At 44.5% G+C, this 26,070-nt stretch overlaps 2 protein-coding genes across 4 annotated transcripts in view; one reads left to right on the top strand and one right to left on the bottom strand.

Annotated features, from left to right (window-relative positions):
• The first annotated feature begins 810 nt into the window (after positions 1-810).
• On the top strand, positions 811-3,394 carry LOC110530797 (Krueppel-like factor 2). The gene is made up of 3 exons (XM_021614063.3): positions 811-1,252; positions 1,379-2,372; positions 2,548-3,394. Exons 1-3 carry the CDS (start codon positions 1,184-1,186, stop codon positions 2,721-2,723), a joined length of 1,239 nt encoding a protein of 412 aa, XP_021469738.1. The 5' UTR covers positions 811-1,183; the 3' UTR covers positions 2,724-3,394.
• A 1,291-nt stretch (positions 3,395-4,685) lies between these two features.
• LOC110530798 (epidermal growth factor receptor substrate 15-like 1) overlaps positions 4,686-26,070 on the bottom strand; it is a 69,792-nt gene continuing 48,407 nt past the window's right edge. Inside the window, exons 22-23 of one of the 3 annotated variants that reach the window (XM_036986548.2) lie at positions 8,771-8,787; positions 4,686-8,070 (exon numbers count right to left, since the gene is read on the bottom strand). In XM_036986548.2, the coding sequence (XP_036842443.2) occupies positions 7,939-8,070; positions 8,771-8,787 (149 nt within the window). In that variant the 3' untranslated portion in view covers positions 4,686-7,938. The remainder of the gene's footprint in view (positions 8,071-8,770; positions 8,788-26,070) is intronic. The other 2 variants (XM_036986549.2, XR_016482687.1) reach the window with 2 other exon arrangements.

Genomic DNA, 26,070 nt, shown 5'->3' with positions numbered 1-26,070 from the left:
TAGGGGAGATCATGTTAACATCACGTGTCTAAAAGCAGTTCAAATCTGTGAAAACAACTGTGAAAACATCTGTGAAAACATCTGTGAAAACATCTGTGAAAACAACTGTGAAAACACCTGCGAAAACAACTGTGAAAACATCTGTGAAAACAACTGTGAAAACAACTGTGAAAACTTCTGTGAAAAACATCTGTGAAAACAACTGTGAAAACATCTGTGGAAACAACTGTGAAAACACCTGCGAAAACAACTGTGAAAACATCTGTGAAAACAACTGTGAAAACATCTGTGAAAACATCTGTGAAAACTTCTGTGAAAAACATCTGTGAAAACAACTGTGAAAACAGTTTCCAAGCGCCTGATATAGTTACATTTAGACATGCATGCTGAGAGGGGACATTAGTCTTCTAGAGGGTTATTAAACAGGTTTAAATTAAATTAGCTCACATTGACTGAGCATAGGCCTACAATAAATAAATAATGTAAACATTTTTAACATGTAATAAGATATCTCATTTAGCATCGTTACATACATGTTCTGAATGTTTTTCTCTAGGCTATCCCAAACCCTATTTTACATATTTGTTTAATGGTAATTCAAGGTTCAGTGTAAATTGTGAGTTGAATTTAGATTTAAATTACTGACAAAGTACAACTAAACTGTAAGAAATGAAATGGGCAAAGTCAATGAAACATTTGTCCTGTTTTATCTTTCTCAGATGTAACTTCATTCCTTTGGCCACATTATGTATGTGTAATGATGACATATTTGTATGTTTTTGACAAGTACGTGCCACGCTTGCACTCCCTCCGCCTCCAGATGGGTTGGTCTATGAATCGCCCGCGTGGAGGGAGGTTCCCCAATGCTTTATAGGCTCGGCTGAACGGCGGAGTGGAGAGAGACAGAGAGAGACAGAGCGGAGCTCACCGGAGGACAGCTTTATATAACGGAGCTAAATTTACCATCATCCTGAACGTATTTCCTCGCTGGCGCACAATTGGTCCAGCTACTCGGCTACCATATTTATAAGCTTGGACGACCTACTGCTTGGTGTCTTTCAAGCGCAACTTTGGAACAGTTAGATAGAACGCGCTTTTTCTGGTGGAAGGTGAGCTGAGAAAGGCACTCACTCACTGAATCAACTTTGACAAGAAACAAATAAGCATTTATTGTATCTTTTAAATGGCTTTATCCGGTGTGATTTTGCCACCCATCTCGACATTCGCAAACCAAACCAAAAGTTTAGAAAATGTAAGTACAAACCTCAAACTTGTATGATCATGTGTGTGTGTTTCGGTGTCGCCTTCTGCTTGGAGATTCACCTCTGTGTGTATTGTGTCATATATCTAATGTACTTTTTCACATTGGTTGTTGCAGAGGTGGAAAAGCGACATGGACAAACCGATGTCTTCCAACTGCTCCATGCTTGATATGGTACAGAACATGGACTGTCGGAGCATCGAAAGGAAAGACGACGAAGATCTGAGTAGCTACTTAGATTTGGATTTCATTCTGGCAAACACCACTGGATCAGACAGCATGCCTACCGCTGCGCTGGGAGCAGGTGTAGCGTTGTATAACATGCCCTCAGTGGATTATCCAGGCAACCTGTTCACCACCGGGAGCCCTATGCAATCCTACCCGTCCAGCGAGCATAGCTCCCCGCCTCCCCCCTACAGCACCAGCCTGATGGCGGAGCTTCTCAGGTCCGAGGGAGAGAACGACTACGGAGTCGATATTACGCGTAATACCTATAGCGTCCAAGGACGGTTTTATGTCAACTCTGCACTTTTTCCCATTAGACAGGACATTATTGATAACATCAAAGTGGAGCCGTCCATGGACGGTTATGGACCCGTTATGAGCATGGGCCCCCAGAGTTGTCCAAAAATCAAGCAAGAGGGAAACGTGTCGTGTATGATGTCCTTTGAGCAGCCGAGAGTAGCCGTCTCTCCGCGGGCAGCCAGCAACATGACGCCACCGCTCAGCCCCAACGACCAGGGGAGCTCCGAGTGCCGCCAGCATGTACCGATGGGCCACTCCATGAGCTTCCCACAGAACTACCACTCCTCGGCGACGTACACACACCAACGCCCCGGAGCGCCTCCAGCAGCACAGATGCAGCTTGGAACATACCAAGGCGCTCACCAGTTCGGCATGTACGAGGAGGGACTGAGCATGCATCCGAACACACAGAGGGTACTGCTGACGCCCCCGTCCTCTCCGCTGGAACTACTGGAGACCAAGCCCAAGAGAGGTCGCCGCACCTGGCCGCGGAAGCGCACGGCTACGCACACCTGCACATTCGCTGGGTGCGGAAAGACTTACACCAAGAGTTCACATCTGAAGGCACATCACAGAACGCACACTGGTAAGGAATATATATCGTATTGTTTTTTTTGACGAATTACGCAACATTACGTCTAACATAAGGCATATATGCTATTACACAGCCGTATTCTTGGTGAATACATATAGTTGCTTGACTGTTGACGTTATCCCAATGGAAGCTTATGCTGACGTTTCTCTCTTCTTTCTCTCTGCAGGTGAAAAGCCATACCATTGCAGTTGGGACGGTTGCGGCTGGAAATTCGCTCGCTCCGACGAACTGACACGGCATTTCCGCAAACACACCGGTCACCGGCCTTTCCAGTGCCACCTGTGCGAGCGCGCATTCTCCCGGTCCGACCACCTTGCGCTTCACATGAAGCGACACATGTGAATGTGACGTACAGGACTTGGACTGATGGTGGGTTATTATTAAGGGGTGACCTTCAGGCCTATTTGGTTTATCTGTCTTTTTCTATATTTAAGATGTTTTACATGCCAACGTTTTTTAGTTCTTGTTTCAAAAAATATATGTATATTGATAAATGTTTAGTGTGATTATTTTCTAGTAATGTAGCTGGTACTACCTTGGTTATTGTTATTGTAAAGCTTTAGAAACGCTTGGTAGGGTGTTTGGTTGTATGTGAGGCTGGCCCTGTGCTTCTCCTTCTCTTTCCTTGGAAAAAACTGGAGTGCTGTGTTCAACACAAAAGTGCCTTTCAATTATTCTACCTGTAAAAGTGTCCACTGCAGAACTAGAAGGGCACCAAAATAAGACACGTTTACATAGTCTGCTATTAGTGAAATATGTTTTGTTATTGAAAACTGCCTCAATGATTTGAATGGCCCAAATACTGTAGCTTACCTTACCCTCAACTGTTTTCTGTTTTCATGGAAATCTTTTGGATGAAATTGTATGGTTTGGGTGCAGAAATATGGGTCCAGACTCATTGTACACTACCAGGGCTAGATGTCTTGTGTATCCTTATTTTTGACTGAAGTCTGTATTCATTTTATACTGTAAATGGTGTATTTATTGTAAATATTAAAATACATTGAAATATATTATTGATTTGTATTTCATTCTTGATTGATATCACGATGTGTGCAATGATGCAATTAAGTCCGATAGTCAAGACATTTTCCTTGTTTTGAGAAAGTTGTTCAGACATTGTACTAGTTTAGTAAAACCACATCCAGCCCTGAATACAGGCGTTATATTTACACTGTAGATGGATGTAGTAGGACAGACCTAAGATCACACATACAATCTATCACACAGTGCATTAGACTATAAGCGGATGCACACTGCTACTCTACACCTCTTCTCAACCTCAAAGACTTGGTTAAATTGAAACTATGTTTTCCAGCTGTTACTCTGACAAGGCCAGTATTTTTTGTGTGGGTTCAGCCTATAAATACAAACATGTGTCCATAATTAGAGGCTGACTGGGCTGGGGAGATGTCTTTTATTTAGTGGACTACTTTTTGTTATTTTATGGAATAGGGTGCCCTTTGGAACACACATATCCAATGGCTAAATTACACATGGACGTCAGAGGTCCTTACATTCACCCGAAATGATACACACTCCTTCAAAAACATATTACCTGAGCTGCTAACTGGTCACGCTTCCCATTAGAAGTGACACTACTCTGTCGCTGAAGGAGACTGGCAGGAGCAGGCAGCTGCACTTGGTACCTCTCATCAATACCTGCATTTAGCCACATTGCGTTGACTATTGGTCCATTTGAGAGGATTTGACCATTTGCAGAGGAACAAGGTTCATCACAGATTTCAGCTCAATCTGCCAACAAGTAGAAGCCTGCCAAAAAACTAATTGAGTAGTGAAACGCAAATCTAACATTCTCCTTTCACTTTTCTGTTCTTGTGAAAGTAATTTTTACTACAGAGTGAGGAGAGGGGAAAGAGAGTGAGAAAGAGGAGAGGGAAAGAGGGGAGAAGAGAGAGGGAAAGAAAGGAGGGAGAGAGAGAAAGAAAGAGAAAGAAAGGAGGGAGAGAAAGAGAGAAAGAAAGGAGAGGGAAATAAAGGAGGGAGAGAAAGACAGGGAAAGAGGAGAGAGGGAAAGAGGAGAAAAGAGGAGAGGGAGAGGAGAAAAGAGGGGAGGGAGAGAGGAGGAAAGAGGGAGAAAGGAGAGAGGGAAAGAAAGGAGAAAGAGGAGAGGGAGAGGAGAAAAGAGGAGAGGGAGAGAGGAGAAAAGAGGAGGGAGAAAGGAGAGAGGGAGAGAAAGGAGAGGGAGAGGAGGAAAGAGGAGATAGGAGAGAGGAGAAAGAAGAAAGGAAAAAAGGAGGTAGAGAGAGTGTTTCTCTTTTAAACAAGACACCAACCACTTCCTGGAATGTTACATGAGGTTTTATTTATATTCAAAGATATACACAGGATTTCAATTATTTCAACCTTGATGGAATATTTATAATCATATATACTGTTACACATGAAATGAGCCATTGTGGTTGTGGATAAGTAAGAGAGACATCATTGTGGACATGGCTTCTTTATGCATCCCAGTGTGACCAATACAATACTCCTTCAGGTCAACACTGGAGAATGAGCTGCAGCACAGAGTTCCCAGAATATACATACACACACACACACACACTGTGCCTGTAGCCCAAATGGCACCCTATTCCCTATATAATGCACTACTTTTAACCAGGGGCCCCCTATAGGGAATAGGGGTGCAATTTGAGACAACCATAGGAGGTCATAAACACACATTGTATGTGCCAAACAACCCCGATCATCAGTGAATTACAAGGCATTACAAGGAATTAGGATAGCACATCCTTACGCCAGGTAGTGGCCAGGATCAAACTGAGTGATTATTGAGTGTGGTGCTTGAGAGTGTAACAATACATTTTCTCCTGAAAATGAATGAAATATAAAAAGAAACGTAGTAATTCTAATGCCCTAGTTGAATAAATCAATAACAGATGAAACACGTCAAAATAAACCCACTGAATGCATTATAGAGTTTAGCATTAAGAGATTACAACAAAAATACAATCTAAATGTTGACAGTGAGAGGTGAAAGGTCAACAGCCCCCCATATCCTTTAAGGCAGGAGAGTTTTTGAATTTGTCATTCTTCTGTTGGGGTGGAAGGCAATAAAAGTACAGAACCCCCGAGACAAGAAAATAACAAAGAATATCTGTATTTCCATAATCTAAACATTTCCTTACGAAAAAGGAGATTTTCAACAAGAAATCATGAACACAAGCACACTTACTGACAGAAAAACAGTACGCTATAACAGACTTTTAGCATGAATGTTATAAGGGTATATTAAACAGTTATAATAGTACATATACAGATACTTCATAAACCACAAGTGCATGATTTTTCCCCTATATAAATAATACAAAATTAAATAAAAATGTTAAAATCTTGGCTATTTCCTCACAACAAATGATGAAGCAAAAACAAAGTTAAGCACCCAGAGTCTCCCCATAGAAGAACTACGGGCTCTACTAGAGTCAGAACGACCCCTGACCTTAGCCAAGTCAGAGTTAAGTCACTCTTGATTTAGGCTGTCAGTCAGTCAAGTCGGACTAAAATCAAGGCTTAAAAAAAAAGAAAAAGGAGCTGAGCTGATTTTAGTTGTGATGCAGCTAACTGGAATTAACCACTGAGGCTGACGATGACAAAGAGGTTAAAAGAGAGGCTTTGGTAGGTTAGTGTTGATAAAGTCTGGCTTCAGCGGAGCTGGATCGGTAGAGGGGCTGCCATCCCATCCTCAAGTCCTAGGCCCAATCCAAAAATTGACCCCTAAACCCTACACCATATGCACTTGTAGAGATCGGAGAGGATTTGATCGGTATAAGCAATATAGTGAAACTTCCACCTAGCCTATCAGAGAGCACGCTGGCGCTATTGCCAGATTACTTACACCTGTAAAATCCTCTCAGATTAGCATAGGGCGTAGGGTTTAGGGGCCGATTTGGGCGCAGGGTTTAGGGGCAAATTTGGGCACAGGGGTTAGGGGATGATTGGGCCACAGTCTAGAGGGGCTGTTGTCAGAACGTCACGGAGCTGCAGCGGGAGGCTGTTGTCAGGGTGAAGTTGTTGTAGTTGTTGTCTGGGTGAAGTTGTAGTTGTTGTCAGGGTGAAGTTGTAGTTGTTGTCAGGGTGAAGTTGTTGTAGTTGTTGTCAGGGTGAAGTTGTTGTAGTTGTTGTCAGGGTGAAGTTGTAGTTGTTGTCAGGGTGAAGTTGTAGTTGTTGTCAGGGTGAAGTTGTTGTAGTTGTTGTCTGGGTGAAGTTGTAGTTGTTGTCAGGGTGAAGTTGTAGTTGTTGTCAGGGTGAAGTTGTTGTAGTTGTTGTCTGGGTGAAGTTGTAGTTGTTGTCAGGGTGAAGTTGTAGTTGTTGTCAGGGTGAAGTTGTTGTAGTTGTTGTCAGGGTGAAGTTGTTGTAGTTGTTGTCAGGGTGAAGTTGTAGTTGTTGTCAGGGTGAAGTTGTTGTAGTTGTTGTCTGGGTGAAGTTGTAGTTGTTGTCAGGGTGAAGTTGTAGTTGTTGTCAGGGTGAAGTTGTAGTTGTTGTCAGGGTGAAGTTGTTGTAGTTGTTGTCTGGGTGAAGTTGTAGTTGTTGTCAGGGTGAAGTTGTAGTTGTTGTCAGGGTGAAGTTGTTGTAGTTGTTGTCAGGGTGAAGTTGTTGTAGTTGTTGTCAGGGTGAAGTTGTAGTTGTTGTCAGGGTGAAGTTGTTGTAGTTGTTGTCAGGGTGAAGTTGTAGTTGTTGTCAGGGTGAAGTTGTTGTAGTTGTTGTCAGGGTGAAGTTGTAGTTGTTGTCAGGGTGAAGTTGTTGTAGTTGTTGTCAGGGTGAAGTTGTTGTAGTTGTTGTCAGGGTGAAGTTGTTGTAGTTGTTGTCAGGGTGAAGTTGTTGTAGTTGTTGTCAGGGTGAAGTTGTTGTAGTTGTTGTCAGGGTGAAGTTGTAGTTGTTGTCTGGGTGAAGTTGTAGTTGTTGTCAGGGTGAAGTTGTAGTTGTTGTCAGGGTGAAGTTGTAGTTGTTGTCAGGGTGAAGTTGTAGTTGTTGTCAGGGTGAAGTTGTTGTAGTTGTTGTCTGGGTGAAGTTGTAGTTGTTGTCAGGGTGAAGTTGTTGTAGTTGTTGTCAGGGTGAAGTTGTTGTAGTTGTTGTCAGGGTGAAGTTGTAGTTGTTGTCTGGGTGAAGTTGTAGTTGTTGTCAGGGTGAAGTTGTAGTTGTTGTCAGGGTGAAGTTGTAGTTGTTGTCAGGGTGAAGTTGTAGTTGTTGTCAGGGTGTACTCTGGTTTATATTGGGGGTGTACAAGCGTTGTAGTCTAGTCCGAAGAAACACTGTCCTCAGGCTCTAGTCAGACGGTAGTATTTGGGCTGTTGAGGAACTGTTGCTCGTGGTGAAGCTGTTTGTTGTGCTGTACTGCATGATATCAGTCAGTTGCATTGTTTTATTCAGCTTGTATCAGGACTGTGGTCAGGAGGTGTGTGTCGTTGTGTCTAACAGGACTGTGGTCAGGAGGTGTGTGTCGTGTCTAACAGGACTGTGGTCAGGAGGTGTGTGTCGTTGTGAGTGTCTAACAGGACTGTGGTTATTGTCATGAGTCTAATAGGGTTTTTAGTTTTTATCCTTGCTGAGGGCGATGGACAGGTCCGGGTCCTTCTGTTCCTGTGGGCGGAGTCTCCTCAGTCTCTCCTGTTCCTGTGGGTGGAGTCTCCCTCTTCACCCACGCCAGCTGCTCTGACTCACTTCCTGACTACAGGAAGGTAGGGGGACAAGTTACACACTGGATACAAGGGGAGAGATACCCACAAGACACCTGAAGCCCGCGTGTCAAAAGATCTCATACTCAACTTTTACATTTGGAGACAATAGTGAGCGATAAAAAACATTTGAGATCAAATGATGGTTTTTGAACTGAGAAGTTGAATTTGATTAAATATGAAAACTGTGAGTTCCAACTGTGGTAAAACCAGCTCATGGTGATTTATTTAATTAATGCTGATCGATTAAATATTGAATTCTTCAAATCAGAGAGGAAAAAATGATACATTTAGAGGATTTCTGGTGCTACCAAATGTAACGTATCTCCATTTTCTATTCAGTGTGTAAAGCCACCTTTATTGAAGATGTCAATAGTGATCACCAATCAGAGTGCTCATCCATTCAGGATGTCAATAGTGATCACCAATCAGAGTGCTCATCCATTCAGGATGTCAATAGTGATCACCAATCAGAGTGCTCATCCATTTAGGATGTCAATAGTGATCACCAATCAGAGTGCTCATCCATTCAGGATGTCAATAGTGATCACCAATCAGAGTGCTCATCCATTCAGGATGTCAATAGTGACCACCAATCAGAGTGCTCATCCATGTAGAGAGTGGAATTTAGAAAGGTTCTTTGTATGCAAAATATTCCATTTGGTCATCACACCCTTCTCTTAGTAACCTTACCTTGACACTTTCCAGTCCTGGGAGAAAAACACATTACAATACAATACTAAACATACAAATTATTTAAAAAAAATAACAGGCACCTACACAAATAATGCAGGGCAGATCACACACACACACACACACACACACACACACACACACACACACACACACACACACACACACACACACACACACACACCAGGACCTAGGTAAACAATATCAACAAGAAAAGGCAGTAGAATACAACAAGAAGAAACGCAAAAGAAAATGCAAGGCATCTGCTGTACCAGCCGGCGTGGAGACTAAAGACAGAGACTCTGACACGTACTGTACATCTTCTAAAACGACAGAGAGTCACGCGGTACGACGTACGAGCAGAACACCGACTGAGGGAGCGGAAGCCACCGCAGGACTATTACAGTATAGATGATTGTTCATTGTTCAACGCAACACAAATGAACAATCAACCGTGTTAAAGACACGTTTTTTATTTATTTTATTTTTTAAGTTTGATTAGCCAGATGTCAGAGACGTCGCAGGAACAGCTATCAACCAGCCTCCTATTGCGCGACGACGCAATAGGGGAGAGACTAGCAGGGGTTGGGGGTCAATTCCAATTCCATTCCGGTCGATTCAGAAAGTAAAACAACTTCCAAATCCTAAACTTTCCGCATTGAAAAGTATTGAAGAGAATTGGAATTTCAAGTGTCCTTGAGTGAATTATCTGGAATTTGATCCTAACCCTGGAGACTGGCGACTAGAGGAGAAACAGGAACTGGTCATTCAAACAAGATGAAGGATGGTAACCTGATGTCTGCTGAGGTTTGTTCATCAACACCAGGGTACAGGTGATCCCATTGTTACATTCATATCATCTATTGAATGGTGAAAGGTTGCAAAGCAACAGCTACTGCAGCTCGAGGTGCTGAATGATTAGCAGAAAACAAAAAACAACAACTTATATTCTGCTCTAGATGTTCTGAGATGACCACTACAAACAGGAAGCAGAAAGTAGCAGCGGCAGAGACTGGACAATAGGAAGAACCATTGAGCTCAAACTTACAGAACAAACCCCTCTAGAAGAGACTCTTTGCCGGCGAGGAAGGAAGAGTAAAACGATCTTTTCTGCTGCCAAGTGAATCTCCAAAGGTGTTCTGAATTTGCAAAGGGTCCCTTGATTTTACCAAAACAGTAGCACCGTCACCACCCAACCCAAGTCATGTGAGAGAACTCTTGACAGGTTTGGAGAAGGCAAAGCAATACAGGAATGTTGCTGTACAGAGTACAGATCCTACATACAGGAATGTTGTTGTACAGAGTACAGATCCTACATACAGGAATGTTGTTGTACAGATCCTACATCCAGGAATGTTGTTGTACAGATCCTACATACAGGAATGTTGTTGTACAGAGTACAGATCCTACATCCAGGAATGTTGTTGTACAGATCCTACATCCAGGAATGTTGTTGTACAGATCCTACATACAGGAATGTTGTTGTACAGATCCTACATCCAGGAATGTTGTTGTACAGATCCTACATACAGGAATGTTGTTGTACAGATCCTACATACAGGAATGTTGTTGTACAGATCCTACATATAGGAATGTTGTTGTACAGAGTACAGATCCTACATACAGGAATGTTGTTGTACAGAGTACAGATCCTACATACAGGAATGTTGTTGTACAGAGTACAGATCCTACATACAGGAATGTTGTTGTACAGAGTACAGATCCTACATACAGGAATTTTGTTTTGATAATGTTATCAGATCTTCAAGTAAAAACCTAATATTAGATAAAGGGAATTTGAGTTTACAAATACAAAAATATATATTTTTTTATTTATTTAAATTAACAAAAGTTATACAACACCCAGTTCTGCATTGAAGAATTGGCCAAAATTGGTGAGGGACTGATCAACAGGAAGCGTTTGGTTTGAATCGTTGCAGCTGAAGGTGGCACAACCAGTTACTGAGTATAAGGGGACAATTACTTTTTCACACAGGGGCACTGGGTGTTGCATAACTTTGTTTAGGAAATAAGTGTGTAATTGTTGTGTTATTTGTTCACTCAGGTTCCCTTTATCTAATATTAGGTTCTGCTTGAAGATCTGATTAACATTCAGTATCAATCAAAACAAAACAAAACTCACAGCACTTGTGCTTCCAGAATATGTTTAAAGAGTACAGTATTTGAATGACATAACATTCTCACATTAGTTTCAGGCTACCGTTAAACTTTTTGTGCCAATAATGTATTCGTTACAAGCACTACACAAATCATATTTGGTGGAACTTAAACTGATTGATGATTGACTGACATAACAAGATGAAATGGTGTCTCGTTATATACAGAAACCCCGGGATCAAAACGTGGGTCGATTAAAATGTCACAACTACATTGAGACACATTAGGAGAAGTATGTGTTGCAGTGTGTTATGAAAGTAGTAGAAGGAAGCTGCCTGACTGAGAGCCTGGCGCTGAGACACTGGTTGTGTGAGTGACTGAGACACTGGTTCTGTGAGTGACTGAGACACTGGTTGTGTGAGTGACTGAGACACTGGTTCTGTGAGTGACTGAGACACTGGTTCTGTGAGTGAATTAGACACTGGTTCTGTGAGTGAATTAGACACTGGTTCTGTGAGTGACTGAGACACTGGTTCTGTGAGTGACTGAGACACTGGTTCTGTGAGTGACAGAGACACTGGTTCTGTGAGTGACAGAGACACTGGTTCTGTGAGTGACAGAGACACTGGTTCTGTGAGTGACAGAGACACTGGTTCTGTGAGTGACAGAGACACTGGTTCTGTGAGTGACAGAGACACTGGTTCTGTGAGTGACAGAGACACTGGTTCTGTGAGTGACTGAGACACTGGTTGTGTGAGTGACTGAGACACTGGTTGTGTGAGTGACTGAGACACTGGTTGTGTGAGTGACTGAGACACTGGTTGTGTGAGTGACTGAGACACTGGTTCTGTGAGTGACAGACACGGGTTCTGTGAGTGACAGACACGGGTTCTGTGAGTGACAGAGACACTGGTTGTGTGTGGCGCTGAGACACTGGTTCTGCGAGTGACTGAGACACTGGTTCTGCGAGTGACTGAGACACTGGTTCTGCGAGTGACTGAGACACTGGTTCTGCGAGTGACTGAGACACTGGTTCTGCGAGTGACTGAGACACTGGTTCTGCGAGTGACTGAGACACTGGTTCTGCGAGTGACTGAGACGCTGGTTCTGCGAGTGACTGAGACGCTGGTTCTGCGAGTGACTGAGACACTGGTTCTGCGAGTGACTGAGACACTGGTTCTGCGAGTGACTGAGACACTGGTTCTGCGAGTGACTGAGACACTGGTTCTGTGAGTGACTGAGACACTGGTTCTGTGAGTGACTGAGACACTGGTTCTGTGAGTGACTGAGACACTGGTTGTGTGTGTGTGTGTGTGTGTGTGTGTGTGTGTGTGTGTGTGTGTGAGACTGAGACACTGGTTGTGTGTGTGTGTGTGTGTGGTGTGTGTGACTAAGACACTGGTTGTGTGTGTGTGTGACTGAGACACTGGTTGTGTGTGTGTGACTGAGACACTGGTTGTGTGTGTGTGTGTGTGTGTGTGTGTGTGTGTGTGTGTGTGTGTGTGTGTGTGTGTGTGTGTGTGTGTGTGTGTGTGTGTGTGTGTGTGTGAGACTGAGACACTGGTTGTGTGTGTGTGTGACTGAGATACTGGTTGTGTGTGTGTGACTGAGACACTGGTTGTGTGTGTGTGTGTGTGTGTGTGTGTGTGTGTGTGTGTGTGAGACTGAGACACTGGTTGTGTGTGTGTGTGTGTGTGATGTGTGTGACTAAGACACTGGTTGTGTGTGTGTGTGTGACTGAGACACTGGTACTATGTGTGTGACTGAGACACTGGTACTATGTGTGTGTGACTGAGACACTGGTACTATGTGTGTGTGATACTGGTACTGGTACTATGAGTGTGATACTGGTACTGGTACTATGTGTGTGATACTGGTACTGTGTGTGTGACTGAGACACTGGTACTATGTGTGTGTGCGACTGAGACACTGGTACTATGTGTGTGTGACTGAGACACTGGTACTATGTGTGTGTGACTGAGACACTGGTACTATGTGTGTGTGACTGAGACACTGGTACTAGGGGCAGAGGCATTGTGGGAGGAGTACTGGTTACATAAGGTGCTAACCACGAGGAAACTGAGGATCTGCCTCCAGTATGTCTCAAATGGCACCCTATTCCCTATAAAGTGCACTACGTAGGGAATAGAGTGGTGCCATTTTGGACACCGACTGACTCCAAAAAAGCTGTAGAGAAAACACCATCACTTTCTCTGTGCCTTGTATCAGCAGGGCTGTAGAGAAAACACCATCACTTTCTCTGTGCCTTGTATCAGCAGGGCTGTAGAGAAAACACCATCACTTTCTCTGTGCCTTGTATCAGCAGGGCTGTAGAGAAAACACCATCACTTTCTCTGTGCCTTGTATCAGCAGGGCTGTAGAGAAAACACCATCACTTTCTCTGTGCCTTGTATCAGCAGGGCTGTAGAGAAAACACCATCACTTTCTCTGTGCCTTGTATCAGCAGGGCTGTAGAGAAAACCATCACTTTCTCTGTGCCTTGTATCAGCAGGGCTGTAGAGAAAACACCATCACTTTCTCTGTGCCTTGTATCAGCAGGGCTGTAGAGAAAAAAACATCACTTTCTCTGTGCCTTGTATCAGCAGGGCTGTAGAGAAAACCACCATCACTTTCTCTGTGCCTTGTATCAGCAGGGCTGTAGAGAAAAACACCATCACTTTCTCTGTGCCTTGTATCAGCAGGGCTGTAGAGAAAACACCATCACTTTCTCTGTGCCTTGTATCAGCAGGGCTGTAGAGAAAACCATCACTTTCTCTGTGCCTTGTATCAGCAGGGCTGTAGAGAAAAACACCATCACTTTCTCTGTGCCTTGTATCAGCAGGGCTGTAGAGAAAAACACCATCACTTTCTCTGTGCCTTGTATCAGCAGGGCTGTAGAGAAAACACCATCACTTTTTCTCAGTACTGACAGTAGCAGCAATACACCCTATAGTTGTCTACAGTTGAATTACTCTACACATCTAACACAACGACAGAGAGATCATCCATCCACTGTTTTCTCTCATTTAAAATGACCTTTAAAATGTACAAAATAACGTATGTCTGGAAAACGGAGGGAAATGTCCATTAATTGTCCATTAATTGTCCATTAACTGTCCATTAATTGTCCATTAATTGTCCATTAATTGCGCAAATCAAAAGAGAGTCATTGCCCAACCTAGTATTTGTGTGTTTGTATTGTTGTAATGATCAGACTGTGTCTCTCTATTCCCTCAGTCCTGACATACAACACTTAACACATCAACAGATGGAGCCTTGACCGACCTTCAGATAAATACTGAAACTGACCACTGGCTGTCCGTCAAAATTGTGGCCTTAGAAAGAAACCTAGAAAACCATCAGACTACCATCATGCTAGCTACTGTGTTAAACAACCACACTGTTGTAGTGGGCTTTTGTGGTCAGCTTTTCTATGCATCAAGCCCTATAAAGTGTCTTGATACCTATGTGAAGTGCATGGATACAATTTTAGATTGATAGAAATCAATTTGGAAACACACTGAACAGCTGAAGGAGCAGCTGGGTGACCGAAGGAGCTACTGGGTGACCGAAGAAGCAGCTGGGTGACCGAAGGAGCAGCTGGGTGACCGAAGGAGCAGCTGGGTGACCGAAGGAGCAGCTGGGTGACCGAAGGAGCAGCTGGGTGACCGAAGGAGCAGCTGGGTGACCGAAGGAGCAGCTGGGTGATCGAAGGACTAGCTGGGTGATCGAAGGACCAGCTGGGTGACCGAAGGAGCAGCTGGGTGACCGAAGGAGCAGCTGGGTGACCGAAGGAGCAGCTGGGTGACCGAAGGACCAGCTGGGTGACCGAAGGAGCAGCTGTAAAGACTAGCTATAGTCCACCCCCCTCCTCTCAGAGATAAGAGGCTGAATAGTTGACTCACAACCACCGGTCTGTGGCCACCGTTGTTCCTGTACCCAAGACAAGCTAAGGTAACTGAACTGAACTGAAGGTAATGTTTTTCCTCATAATCCTGGACTATCGGACCACCATTTTATTACGTTTGCAATTGCAACAAATAATCTGCTCAGACCCCAACCAAGGATCATCAAAAGTCGTGCTATAAATTCACAGACAACACAAAGATTCCTTGATGTCCTTCCAGACTCCTTCTGCCTACCCAAGGACGCCAGAGGACAAAAATCAGTTAACCACCTAACTGAGGAACTCAACTTAACCTTGCGCAATACCCTAGATGCAGTTGCACCCCTAAAAACTAAAAACATTTCTCATAAGAAACTAGCTCCCTGGTACACAGAAAATACCCGAGCTCTGAAGCAAGCTTCCAGAAAATTGGAACGGAAATGGCGCCACACCAAACTGGAAGTCTTCCGACTAGCTTGGAAAGACAGTACTGTGCAGTACCGAAGAGCCCTTACTGCTGCTCGATCATCCTATTTTTCTAACTTAATTGAGGAAAATAAGAACAATCCGAAATTCCTTTTTGATACTGTCGCAAAGCTAACTAAAAAGCAGCATTCCCCAAGAGAGGATGACTTTCACTTTAGCAGTGATAAATTCATGAACTTCTTTGAGGAAAAGATTATGATTATTAGAAAGCAAATTACGGACTCTTCCTTAAATCTGCGTATTCCTTCAAAGCTCAGTTGTCCTGAGTCTGCACAACTCTGCCAGGACCTAGGATCAAGAGAGACACTCAAGTGTTTTAGTACTATATCTCTTGACACAATGATGAAAATAATCATGGCCTCTAAACCTTCAAGCTGCATACTGGACCCTATTCCAACTAAACTACTGAAAGAGCTGCTTCCTGTGCTTGGCCCTACTATGTTGAACATAATAAACGGCTCTCTATCCACCGGATGTGTACCAAACTCACTAAAAGTGGCAGTAATAAAGCCTCTCTTGAAAAAGCCAAACCTTGACCCAGAAAATATAAAAAACTATCGGCCTATATCGAATCTTCCATTCCTCTCAAAAATTTTAGAAAAGGCTGTTGCGCAACAACTCACTGCCTTCCTGAAGACAAACAATGTATACGAAATGCTTCAGTCTGGTTTTAGACCCCATCATAGCACTGAGACGGCACTTGTGAAGGTGGTAAATGACATTTTAATGGCATCAGACCGAGGCTCTGCATCTGTCCTCGTGCTCCTAGACCTTAGTGCTGCTTTTGATACCATCGATCACCACATTCTTTTGGAGAGATTGGAAACCCACATTGGTCTACACGGACAAGTTCTGGCCTGGTTTAGATCTTATCTGTCGGAAAGATATCAGTTTGTCTCTGTGAATGGTCTGTCCTCTGACAAATCAACTGTAAATTTCGGTGTTCCTCAAGGTTCCGTTTTAGGACCACTATTGTTTTCACTATATATTTTACCTCTTGGGGATGTTATTCGAAAACATAATGTTAACTTTCACTGCTATGCAGATGACACACAGCTGTACATTTCAATTAAACATGGTGAAGCCCCAAAATTGCCCTTGCTAGAAGAATGTGTTTCAGACATAAGGAAGTGGATGGCTGCAAACTTTCTACTTTTAAACTCGGACAAAACAGAGATGCTTGTTCTAGGTCCCAAGAAACAAAGAGATCTTCTGTTGAATCTGACAATTAATCTTAATGGTTGTACAGTCGTCTCAAATAAAACTGTGAAGGACCTCGGCGTTACTCTGGACCCTGATCTCTCTTTTGAAGAACATATCAAGACCATTTCAAGGACAGCTTTTTTCCATCTACGTAACATTGCAAAAATCAGGAACTTTCTGTCCAAAAATGATGCAGAAAAATTAATCCATGCTTTTGTCACTTCCAGGTTAGACTACTGCAATGCTCTACTTTCCGGCTACCCGGATAAAGCACTAAATAAACTTCAGTTAGTGCTAAATACGGCTGCTAGAATCCTGACTAGAACCAAAAAATTTGATCATATTACTCCAGTGCTAGCCTCTCTACACTGGCTTCCTGTCAAAGCAAGGGCTGATTTCAAGGTTTTACTGCTAACCTACAAAGCATTACATGGGCTTGCTCCTATCTATCTCTCTGATTTGGTCCTGCCGTACATACCTACACGTACGCTACGGTCACAAGACGCAGGCCTCCTAATTGTCCCTAGAATTTTTAAGCAAACAGCTGGAGGCAGGGCTTTCTCCTATAGAGCTCCATTTTTATGGAACGGTCTGCCTACCCATGTCAGAGACGCAAACTCGGTCTCAACCTTTAAGTCTCTACTGAAGACTCATCTCTTCAGTGGGTCATATGATTGAGTGTAGTCTGGCCCAGGAGTGGGAGGGTGAACGGAAAGGCTCTGGAGCAACGAACCACCCTTGCTGTCTCTGCCTGGCCGTTCCCCTCTTTCCACTGGGATTCTCTGCCTCTAACCCTATTACAGGGGCTGAGTCACTGGCTTTACTGGGGCTCTCTCATGCCGTCCCTGGAGGAGGTGCGTCACCTGAGTGGGTTGAGTCACTGATGTGGTCATCCTGTCTGGGTTGGCGCCCCCCCCCCCCCCTTAAGTTGTGCCGTGGCGGAGGTCTTTGTGGGCTATACTCAGCCTTGTCTCAGGATGGTAAGTTGGTGGTTGAAGATATCCCTCTAGTGGTGTGGGGGCTGTGCTTTGGCAAAGTGGGTGGGGTTATATCCTTCCTGTTTGGCCCTGTCCGGGGGTGTCCTCGGAGTGGGCCACAGTGTCTCCTGACCCCTCCTGTCTCAGCCTCCAGTATTTATGCTGCAGTAGTTTATGTGTCGGGGGGCTAGGGTCAGTTTGTTATATCTGGAGTACTTCTCCTGTCCTATTCGGTGTCCTGTGTGAATCTAAGTGTGCGTTCTCTAATTCTCTCCTTCTCTCTTTCTCTCTCTCGGAGGACCTGAGCCCTAGGACCATGCCCCAGGACTACCTGACATGATGACTCCTTGCTGTCCCCAGTCCACCTGGCTGTGCTGCTGCTCCAGTTTCAACTGTTCTGCCTTATTATTATTCGACCATGCTGATCATTTATGAACATTTGAACATCTTGGCCATGTTCTGTTATAATCTCCACCCGGCACAGCCAGAAGAGGACTGGCCATCCCACATATGCTCTCTCTAATTCTCTCTTTCTTTCTCTCTCTCGGAGGACCTGAGCCCTAGGACCATGCCCCAGGAATACCTGACATGATGACTCCTTGCTGTCCCCAGTCCACCTGACTGTGCTGCTGCTCCAGTTTCAACTATTCTGCCTTATTATTATTCGACCATGCTGGTCATTTATGAACATTTGAACATCTTGACCATGTTTTGTTATAATCTCCACCCGGCACAGCCAGAAGAGGACTGGCCACCCCACATAGCCTGGTTCCTCTCTAGGTTTCTTCCTAGGTTTTGGCCTTTCTAGGGAGTTTTTCCTAGCCACCGTGCTTCTTCACCTGCATTGCTTGCTGTTTGGGGTTTTAGGCTGGGTTTCTGTACAGCACTTTGAGATATCAGCTGATGTACGAAGGGCTATATAAAATAAATTTGATTGAATTTGATTGAACTGTCTATCTGCCCAGAGGCACACGAATACTAACTTCTGTCATCATCAAGTGCTTTGAAAGGCTCGTCAAGGACGACATCAGCTCCACCGTACCCGACACCCTAGACCCACAGCAATACCGCCCTAAAAGATCCACGGGCGATGCAATCGCCGTTGCACTGCACAATGCCCTATCCCACCTGGACAACAGGACTACCTACGTGAGAATGCTGTTCATTGACTATAGCTCAGCTTTTAACTCCATAGTGCACTCCAAGCTCAGGGTTCTGGTTCTGAACTCCTCTCTGTGCAACAGGGTCATGGACTTCCTGACAGGCCGACCCCAAGCAGTGAAGGTAGGCAACACCTCCGCCACGCTGATCCTCAACACTGAGGCCCCACAGGGGTGCGTGCTCAGCCCCCTCCTGTACTTCCTGTTCACCCATGACGGCGTGGTCACGCATGACTCCAACTCAATCATCAAGTTTGCAGACGATACAACAGCAGTAGGCCTGATTACCAACAATGACGAAACGCCCTACAGGGAGGAGGGGAGGGTCCTGGTGGAGTGTTGCCAGGAAAATAACCTCTCCCTCCACATCAACATTAAGGAACTGATCGTGGAATTCAGGAGACAGAAGAGGGGGCACAACACCATCCACATCGAAAGGGGCACCAGTGGATAGGGTCAAAAGCTTCAAGTTCCTCGGCGTACACATAACTGAGGACCTGACATTAAACAGCGCCTCAGAAATTTGGCCCCTAAGACTTCTACAGATGCACCACCGAGAGCATTCTGCCGGGTATGCATCACCGCCTGGTACGCCAACTGCACTGCCCTCAACCACAAGGCACACCAGAGGCTGATGCGGTCAGACCAACACATCATCAGGGGCACGCTGCCTGCCCTCCAGGACATTTACAGCACTCTGTGTCAAAGGAAGGCCAAGAAGATCATTAAGGACCTCAGTCACCCGAGACAAGGAGTGTTTACTCGGCTACTTAATCAGTGTTATTTGGGGTTTTAATTGGATTCTCTGTACTTTTTTTTAACATTTTAATTATTTGTGTACTTGTTTGACATTTTACTGAGCGAGAGGTGTGAGATAGCAAGAGGCATGAGAGACAGAGAGAGAGGTGAGATAGACAGAACAAGAGGCTAGAGGAGAGAGAGGCTAGAGGAGAGAGAGTTGAGAAAGACAGAACGAGATGTGGAGCGAGCGAGAGGCTAGAGAAGAGAGAGAGGAAAGAGAGAGAGGCGAAATAGACACAGAGAGAGAGGTGAGGGAGACAGAGAGAGAGGCGAGAGAGACAGAGAGAGAGGCGAGAGAGACAGAGAGAGAGGCGAGAGAGACAGAGAGAGAGGCGAGAGAGACAGAGAGAGAGGCGAGAGAGACAGAGAGAGAGGTGAGGGAGACAGAGAGAGAGGCGAGAGAGACAGAGCAAGAGGCGAGAGAGACAGAGCGAGAGGCGAGAGAGGCGAGAGAGAGAGAGAGAGAGAGAGGCGAGAGAGAGAGAGAGGCGAGAGAGAGAGGTGAGAGAGACGAGAGAGAGAGGGAGAGGCAAGAGAGACAGAGAGCAGCGAGAGAGACAGAGCGAGAGGTGAGGCGAGAGAGAGGCGAAAGAGAGAGAGGTGAGACGAGAAGTGAGAGAGAGATAATGTAGCGAGGGTGAATAGTTGACACCACCACCACATCTGAACTGTGGCTGCTGCTATGAGAGTCACACAGGAAGAGAAACACAGGGCACACACACCGTGGGAGATGTGGGCAGAACACACACACACACACACACACACACACACACACACACACACACAGATGTGGGCAGTAGAGGTTAACACGGGTCTTTCAGGAATCTGGGAGTCAAGTTCTAGAGTCAAGTTATGGACAGGATCAACATTCTACAGTACTGGATCATCAGTCTACAGGAACTGGCAGTACAGGCCAGGATCAACAGTCCACAGGAACGGGCAGTACAGGCCAACAGTCTACAGGAACGGGCAGTACAGGCCAACAGTCTACAGGAACGGGCAGTACGTGCCAACAGCCTACAGGAACTGGCAGTACAGGCCAGGATCAACAGTCTACAGGAACGGGCAGTACAGGCCAACAGTCTACAGGAACGGGCAGTACAGGCCAACAGTCTACAGGAACGGGCAGTACAGGCCAGGATCAACAGTCTACAGGAACGGGCAGTACAGGATCAACAGTCTACAGGACAGGATCAATAGTCTACAGGACAGGATCAACAGTCTACAGGACAGGATCAACAGTCCACAGGAACGGGCAGGACAGGACCGACAGTCTACAGGACCGACAGTCTACAGGAACGGACAGTACAGGATCAACAGTCTACAGGAACGGATCAACAGTCTACAGGACCGCACAATTGTTTGTTTATTTAACTAAACCTGTGCTAACTTTTTTCCTTTCATCTTTATTTAACCAGGTAGGCCGGTTGAGAACAAATTCTCATTTACAACTGTGACCTGGCCAAGATAAAGCAAAGCAGTGCGACAATGAGGTAGGTAGATTGGATGGGCTATTTACAGATGGACTGTGTACAGCTGCAGCAATCGGTAAGCTGCTCTGACAGCTGACATTTAAAGTTAGTGAGGAAGATATGTCTCCAACTTCAGCAATTTTTGCAATTCGTTCCAGTCATTAGCAGCAGAGAACTGGAAGGAAAGGCGGCCAAATTAGGTGTTGTCTTTGGGGATGACCTTGTGAGATATACCTGCTGGAGCGCATGCTACGGGTGGGTGTTGCTATGGTGACCAGTGAGCTGAGATAAGGCGGAGCTTTACCTATCAAAGACTTATAGATGACCTGGAAGGTGAAATTTAAAAAAGGTTGACAGACAATGCAGTAGTGCAGCTCAGTGTTTTTTAAATACGTTGTAAATGTTCCTAAGTGCTCAGCTGTAGACTACAGTTTAATGTGCTCAGCTGTAGACTACAGTTTAATGTGCTCAGCTGTAGACTACAGTTTAATGTGCTCAGCTGTAGACTACAGTTTAATGTGCTCAGTGCTCAGCTGTAGACTACAGTTTAATGTGCTCAGCTGTAGACTACAGTTTAATGTGCTCAGCTGTAGACTACAGTTTAATGTGCTCAGCTGTAGACTACAGTTTAATGTGCTCAGCTGTAGACTACAGTTTAATGTGCTCAGTGCTCAGCTGTAGACTACAGTTTAATGTGCTCAGCTGTAGGCTACAGTTTAATGTGCTCAGCTGTAGACTACAGTTTAATGTGCTCAGCTGTAGACTACAGTTTAATGTGCTCAGTGTTCAGCTGTAGACTACAGTTTAATGTGCTCAGCTGTAGGCTACAGTTTAATGTGCTCAGTGCTCAGCTGTAGACTACAGTTTAATGTGCTCAGCTGTAGACTACAGTTTAATGTGCTCAGTGTTCAGCTGTAGACTACAGTTTAATGTGCTCAGTGCTCAGCTGTAGGCTACAGTTTAATGTGCTCAGTGCTCAGCTGTAGGCTACAGTTTAATGTGCTCAGTGCTCAGCTGTAGACTACAGTTTAATGTGCTCAGTGCTCAGCTGTAGACTACAGTTTAATGTGCTCAGCTGTAGGCTACAGTTTAATGTGCTCAGTGTTCAGCTGTAGACTACAGTTTAATGTGCTCAGTGCTCAGCTGTAGACTACAGTTTAATGTGCTCAGCTGTAGGCTACAGTTTAATGTGCTCAGTGCTCAGCTGTAGACTACAGTTTAATGTGCTCAGTGCTCAGCTGTAGACTACAGTTTAATGTGCTCAGTGCTCAGCTGTAGGCTACAGTTTAATGTGCTCAGCTGTAGACTACAGTTTAATGTGCTCAGCTGTAGACTACAGTTTAATGTGCTCAGTGCTCAGCTGTAGACTACAGTTTAATGTGCTCAGCTGTAGACTACAGTTTAATGTGCTCAGTGCTCAGCTGTAGGCTACAGTTTAATGTGCTCAGCTGTAGACTACAGTTTAATGTGCTCAGTGCTCAGCTGTAGACTACAGTTTAATGTGCTCAGCTGTAGACTACAGTTTAATGTGCTCAGCTGTAGACTACAGTTTAATGTGCTCAGTGCTCAGCTGTAGACTACAGTTTAATGTGCTCAGCTGTAGACTACAGTTTAATGTGCTCAGTGCTCAGCTGTAGGCTACAGTTTAATGTGCTCAGCTGTAGACTACAGTTTAATGTGCTCAGTGCTCAGCTGTAGACTACAGTTTAATGTGCTCAGTGTTCAGCTGTAGGCTACAGTTTAATGTGCTCAGTGCTCAGCTGTAGACTACAGTTTAATGTGCTCAGTGCTCAGCCGTAGACTACAGTTTAATGTGCTCAGCTGTAGACTACAGTTTAATGTGCTCAGTGTTCAGCTGTAGGCTACAGTTTAATGTGATCAGTGCTCAGCTGTAGACTACAGTTTAATGTGCTCAGCTGTAGACTACAGTTTAATGTGCTCAGTGTTCAGCTGTAGGCTACAGTTTAATGTGATCAGTGCTCAGCTGTAGCCTACAGTTTAATGTGATCAGTGCTCAGCTGTAGACTACAGTTTAATGTGCTCAGCTGTAGACTACAGTTTAATGTGCTCAGTGCTCAGCTGTAGACTACAGTTTAATGTGCTCAGCTGTAGACTACAGTTTAATGTGCTCAGCTGTAGACTACAGTTTAATGTGCTCAGTGCTCAGCTGTAGACTACAGTTTAATGTGCTCAGCTGTAGACTACAGTTTAATATGCTCAGCTGTAGACTACAGTTTAATGTGCTCAGCTGTAGACTACAGTTTAATGTGCTCAGCTGTAGACTACAGTTTAATGTGCTCAGTGCTCAGCTGTAGACTACAGTTTAATGTGCTCAGCTGTAGACTACAGTTTAATGTGCTCAGCTGTAGACTACAGTTTAATGTGCTCAGCTGTAGACTACAGTTTAATGTGCTCAGCTGTAGACTACAGTTTAATGTGCTCAGTGCTCAGCTGTAGACTACAGTTTAATGTGCTCAGCTGTAGACTACAGTTTAATGTGATCAGCTGTAGACTACAGTTTAATGTGCTCAGTGTTCAGCTGTAGACTACAGTTTAATGTGTTCAGCTGTAGACTACAGTTTAATGTGCTCAGTGCTCAGCTGTAGACTACAGTTTAATGTGCTCAGCTGTAGACTACAGTTTAATGTGCTCAGCTGTAGACTACAGTTTAATGTGCTCAGTGCTCAGCTGTAGACTACAGTTTAATGTGCTCAGCTGTAGACTACAGTTTAATGTGCTCAGCTGTAGACTACAGTTTAATGTGCTCAGTGCTCAGCTGTAGACTACAGTTTAATGTGCTCAGCTGTAGGCTACAGTTTAATGTGCTCAGCTGTAGACTACAGTTTAATGTGCTCAGCTGTAGACTACAGTTTAATGTGCTCAGTGTTCAGCTGTAGACTACAGTTTAATGTGCTCAGCTGTAGGCTACAGTTTAATGTGCTCAGTGCTCAGCTGTAGACTACAGTTTAATGTGCTCAGCTGTAGACTACAGTTTAATGTGCTCAGTGTTCAGCTGTAGACTACAGTTTAATGTGCTCAGTGCTCAGCTGTAGGCTACAGTTTAATGTGCTCAGTGCTCAGCTGTAGGCTACAGTTTAATGTGCTCAGTGCTCAGCTGTAGACTACAGTTTAATGTGCTCAGTGCTCAGCTGTAGACTACAGTTTAATGTGCTCAGCTGTAGGCTACAGTTTAATGTGCTCAGTGTTCAGCTGTAGACTACAGTTTAATGTGCTCAGTGCTCAGCTGTAGACTACAGTTTAATGTGCTCAGCTGTAGGCTACAGTTTAATGTGCTCAGTGCTCAGCTGTAGACTACAGTTTAATGTGCTCAGTGCTCAGCTGTAGACTACAGTTTAATGTGCTCAGTGCTCAGCTGTAGGCTACAGTTTAATGTGCTCAGCTGTAGACTACAGTTTAATGTGCTCAGCTGTAGACTACAGTTTAATGTGCTCAGTGCTCAGCTGTAGACTACAGTTTAATGTGCTCAGCTGTAGACTACAGTTTAATGTGCTCAGTGCTCAGCTGTAGGCTACAGTTTAATGTGCTCAGCTGTAGACTACAGTTTAATGTGCTCAGTGCTCAGCTGTAGACTACAGTTTAATGTGCTCAGCTGTAGACTACAGTTTAATGTGCTCAGCTGTAGACTACAGTTTAATGTGCTCAGCTGTAGACTACAGTTTAATGTGCTCAGTGCTCAGCTGTAGACTACAGTTTAATGTGCTCAGCTGTAGACTACAGTTTAATGTGCTCAGTGCTCAGCTGTAGGCTACAGTTTAATGTGCTCAGCTGTAGACTACAGTTTAATGTGCTCAGTGCTCAGCTGTAGACTACAGTTTAATGTGCTCAGTGCTCAGCCGTAGACTACAGTTTAATGTGCTCAGTGCTCAGCCGTAGGCTACAGTTTAATGTGCTCAGTGCTCAGCCGTAGACTACAGTTTAATGTGCTCAGTGTTCAGCTGTAGACTACAGTTTAATGTGCTCAGTGCTCAGCCGTAGACTACAGTTTAATGTGCTCAGTGTTCAGCTGTAGACTACAGTTTAATGTGCTCAGTGTTCAGCTGTAGACTACAGTTTAATGTGCTCAGTGTTCAGCTGTAGGCTACAGTTTAATGTGATCAGTGCTCAGCTGTAGGCTACAGTTTAATGTGCTCAGTGCTCAGCTGTAGGCTACAGTTTAATGTGCTCAGTGTTCAGCTGTAGACTACAGTTTAATGTGCTCAGTGCTCAGCTGTAGGCTACAGTTTAATGTGCTCAGCTGTAGGCCACAGTTTAATGTGATCAGTGCTCAGCTGTAGGCTACAGTTTAATGTGCTCAGCTGTAGACTACAGTTTAATGTGCTCAGTGCTCAGCTGTAGACTACAGTTTAATGTGCTCAGCTGTAGACTACAGTTTAATGTGCTCAGCTGTAGACTACAGTTTAATGTGCTCAGTGCTCAGCTGTAGACTACAGTTTAATGTGCTCAGCTGTAGGCTACAGTTTAATGTGTTCAGCTGTAGACTACAGTTTAATGTGCTCAGTGCTCAGCTGTAGACTACAGTTTAATGTGTTCAGCTGTAGACTACAGTTTAATGTGCTCAGTGCTCAGCTGTAGACTACAGTTTAATGTGCTCAGCTGTAGACTACAGTTTAATGTGCTCAGTGCTCAGCTGTAGACTACAGTTTAATGTGCTCAGTGCTCAGCTGTAGGCTACAGTTTAATGTGCTCAGTGTTCAGCTGTAGACTACAGTTTAATGTGCTCAGCCGTAGGCTACCGTTTAATGTGCTCAGTGCTCAGCTGTAGACTACAGTTTAATGTGCTCAGTGCTCAGCCGTAGACTACAGTTTAATGTGCTGTGTTCAGCTGTAGACTACAGTTTAATGTGCTCAGTGTTCAGCTGTAGACTACAGTTTAATGTGCTCAGCCGTAGGCTACAGTTTAATGTGCTCAGTGCTCAGCCGTAGACTACAGTTTAATGTGCTCAGTGTTCAGCTGTAGACTACAGTTTAATGTGCTCAGTGCTCAGCTGTAGGCTACAGTTTAATGTGCTCAGTGTTCAGCTGTAGACTACAGTTTAATGTGCTCAGCCGTAGGCTACAGTTTAATGTGCTCAGTGCTCAGCCGTAGACTACAGTTTAATGTGCTCAGTGTTCAGCTGTAGACTACAGTTTAATGTGCTCAGCCGTAGGCTACAGTTTAATGTGCTCAGTGCTCAGC

This window comes from Oncorhynchus mykiss, chromosome 8, assembly GCF_057628025.1.
Source record: "Oncorhynchus mykiss isolate SJ-2025 chromosome 8, ASM5762802v1, whole genome shotgun sequence".
NCBI classification, from domain to species: domain Eukaryota; kingdom Metazoa; phylum Chordata; class Actinopteri; order Salmoniformes; family Salmonidae; genus Oncorhynchus; species Oncorhynchus mykiss.
The sequence above is the reverse complement of the archived record's forward strand: the minus strand, read 5'-3'. Positions and strand labels throughout refer to the sequence as shown.

Excerpts from the sequence above, each read along its gene's own strand:
- LOC110530797 (XM_021614063.3), top strand. The coding sequence starts at position 1,184 with ATGGCTTTATCCGGTGTGATTTTGCCACCCATCTCGACATTCGCAAAC. Across the intron at positions 1,253-1,378 it reads AAACCAAAAGTTTAGAAAAT|AGGTGGAAAAGCGACATGGA; the intron begins GTAAGTACAAAC and ends TGGTTGTTGCAG. Across the intron at positions 2,373-2,547 it reads ACATCACAGAACGCACACTG|GTGAAAAGCCATACCATTGC; the intron begins GTAAGGAATATA and ends TTCTCTCTGCAG.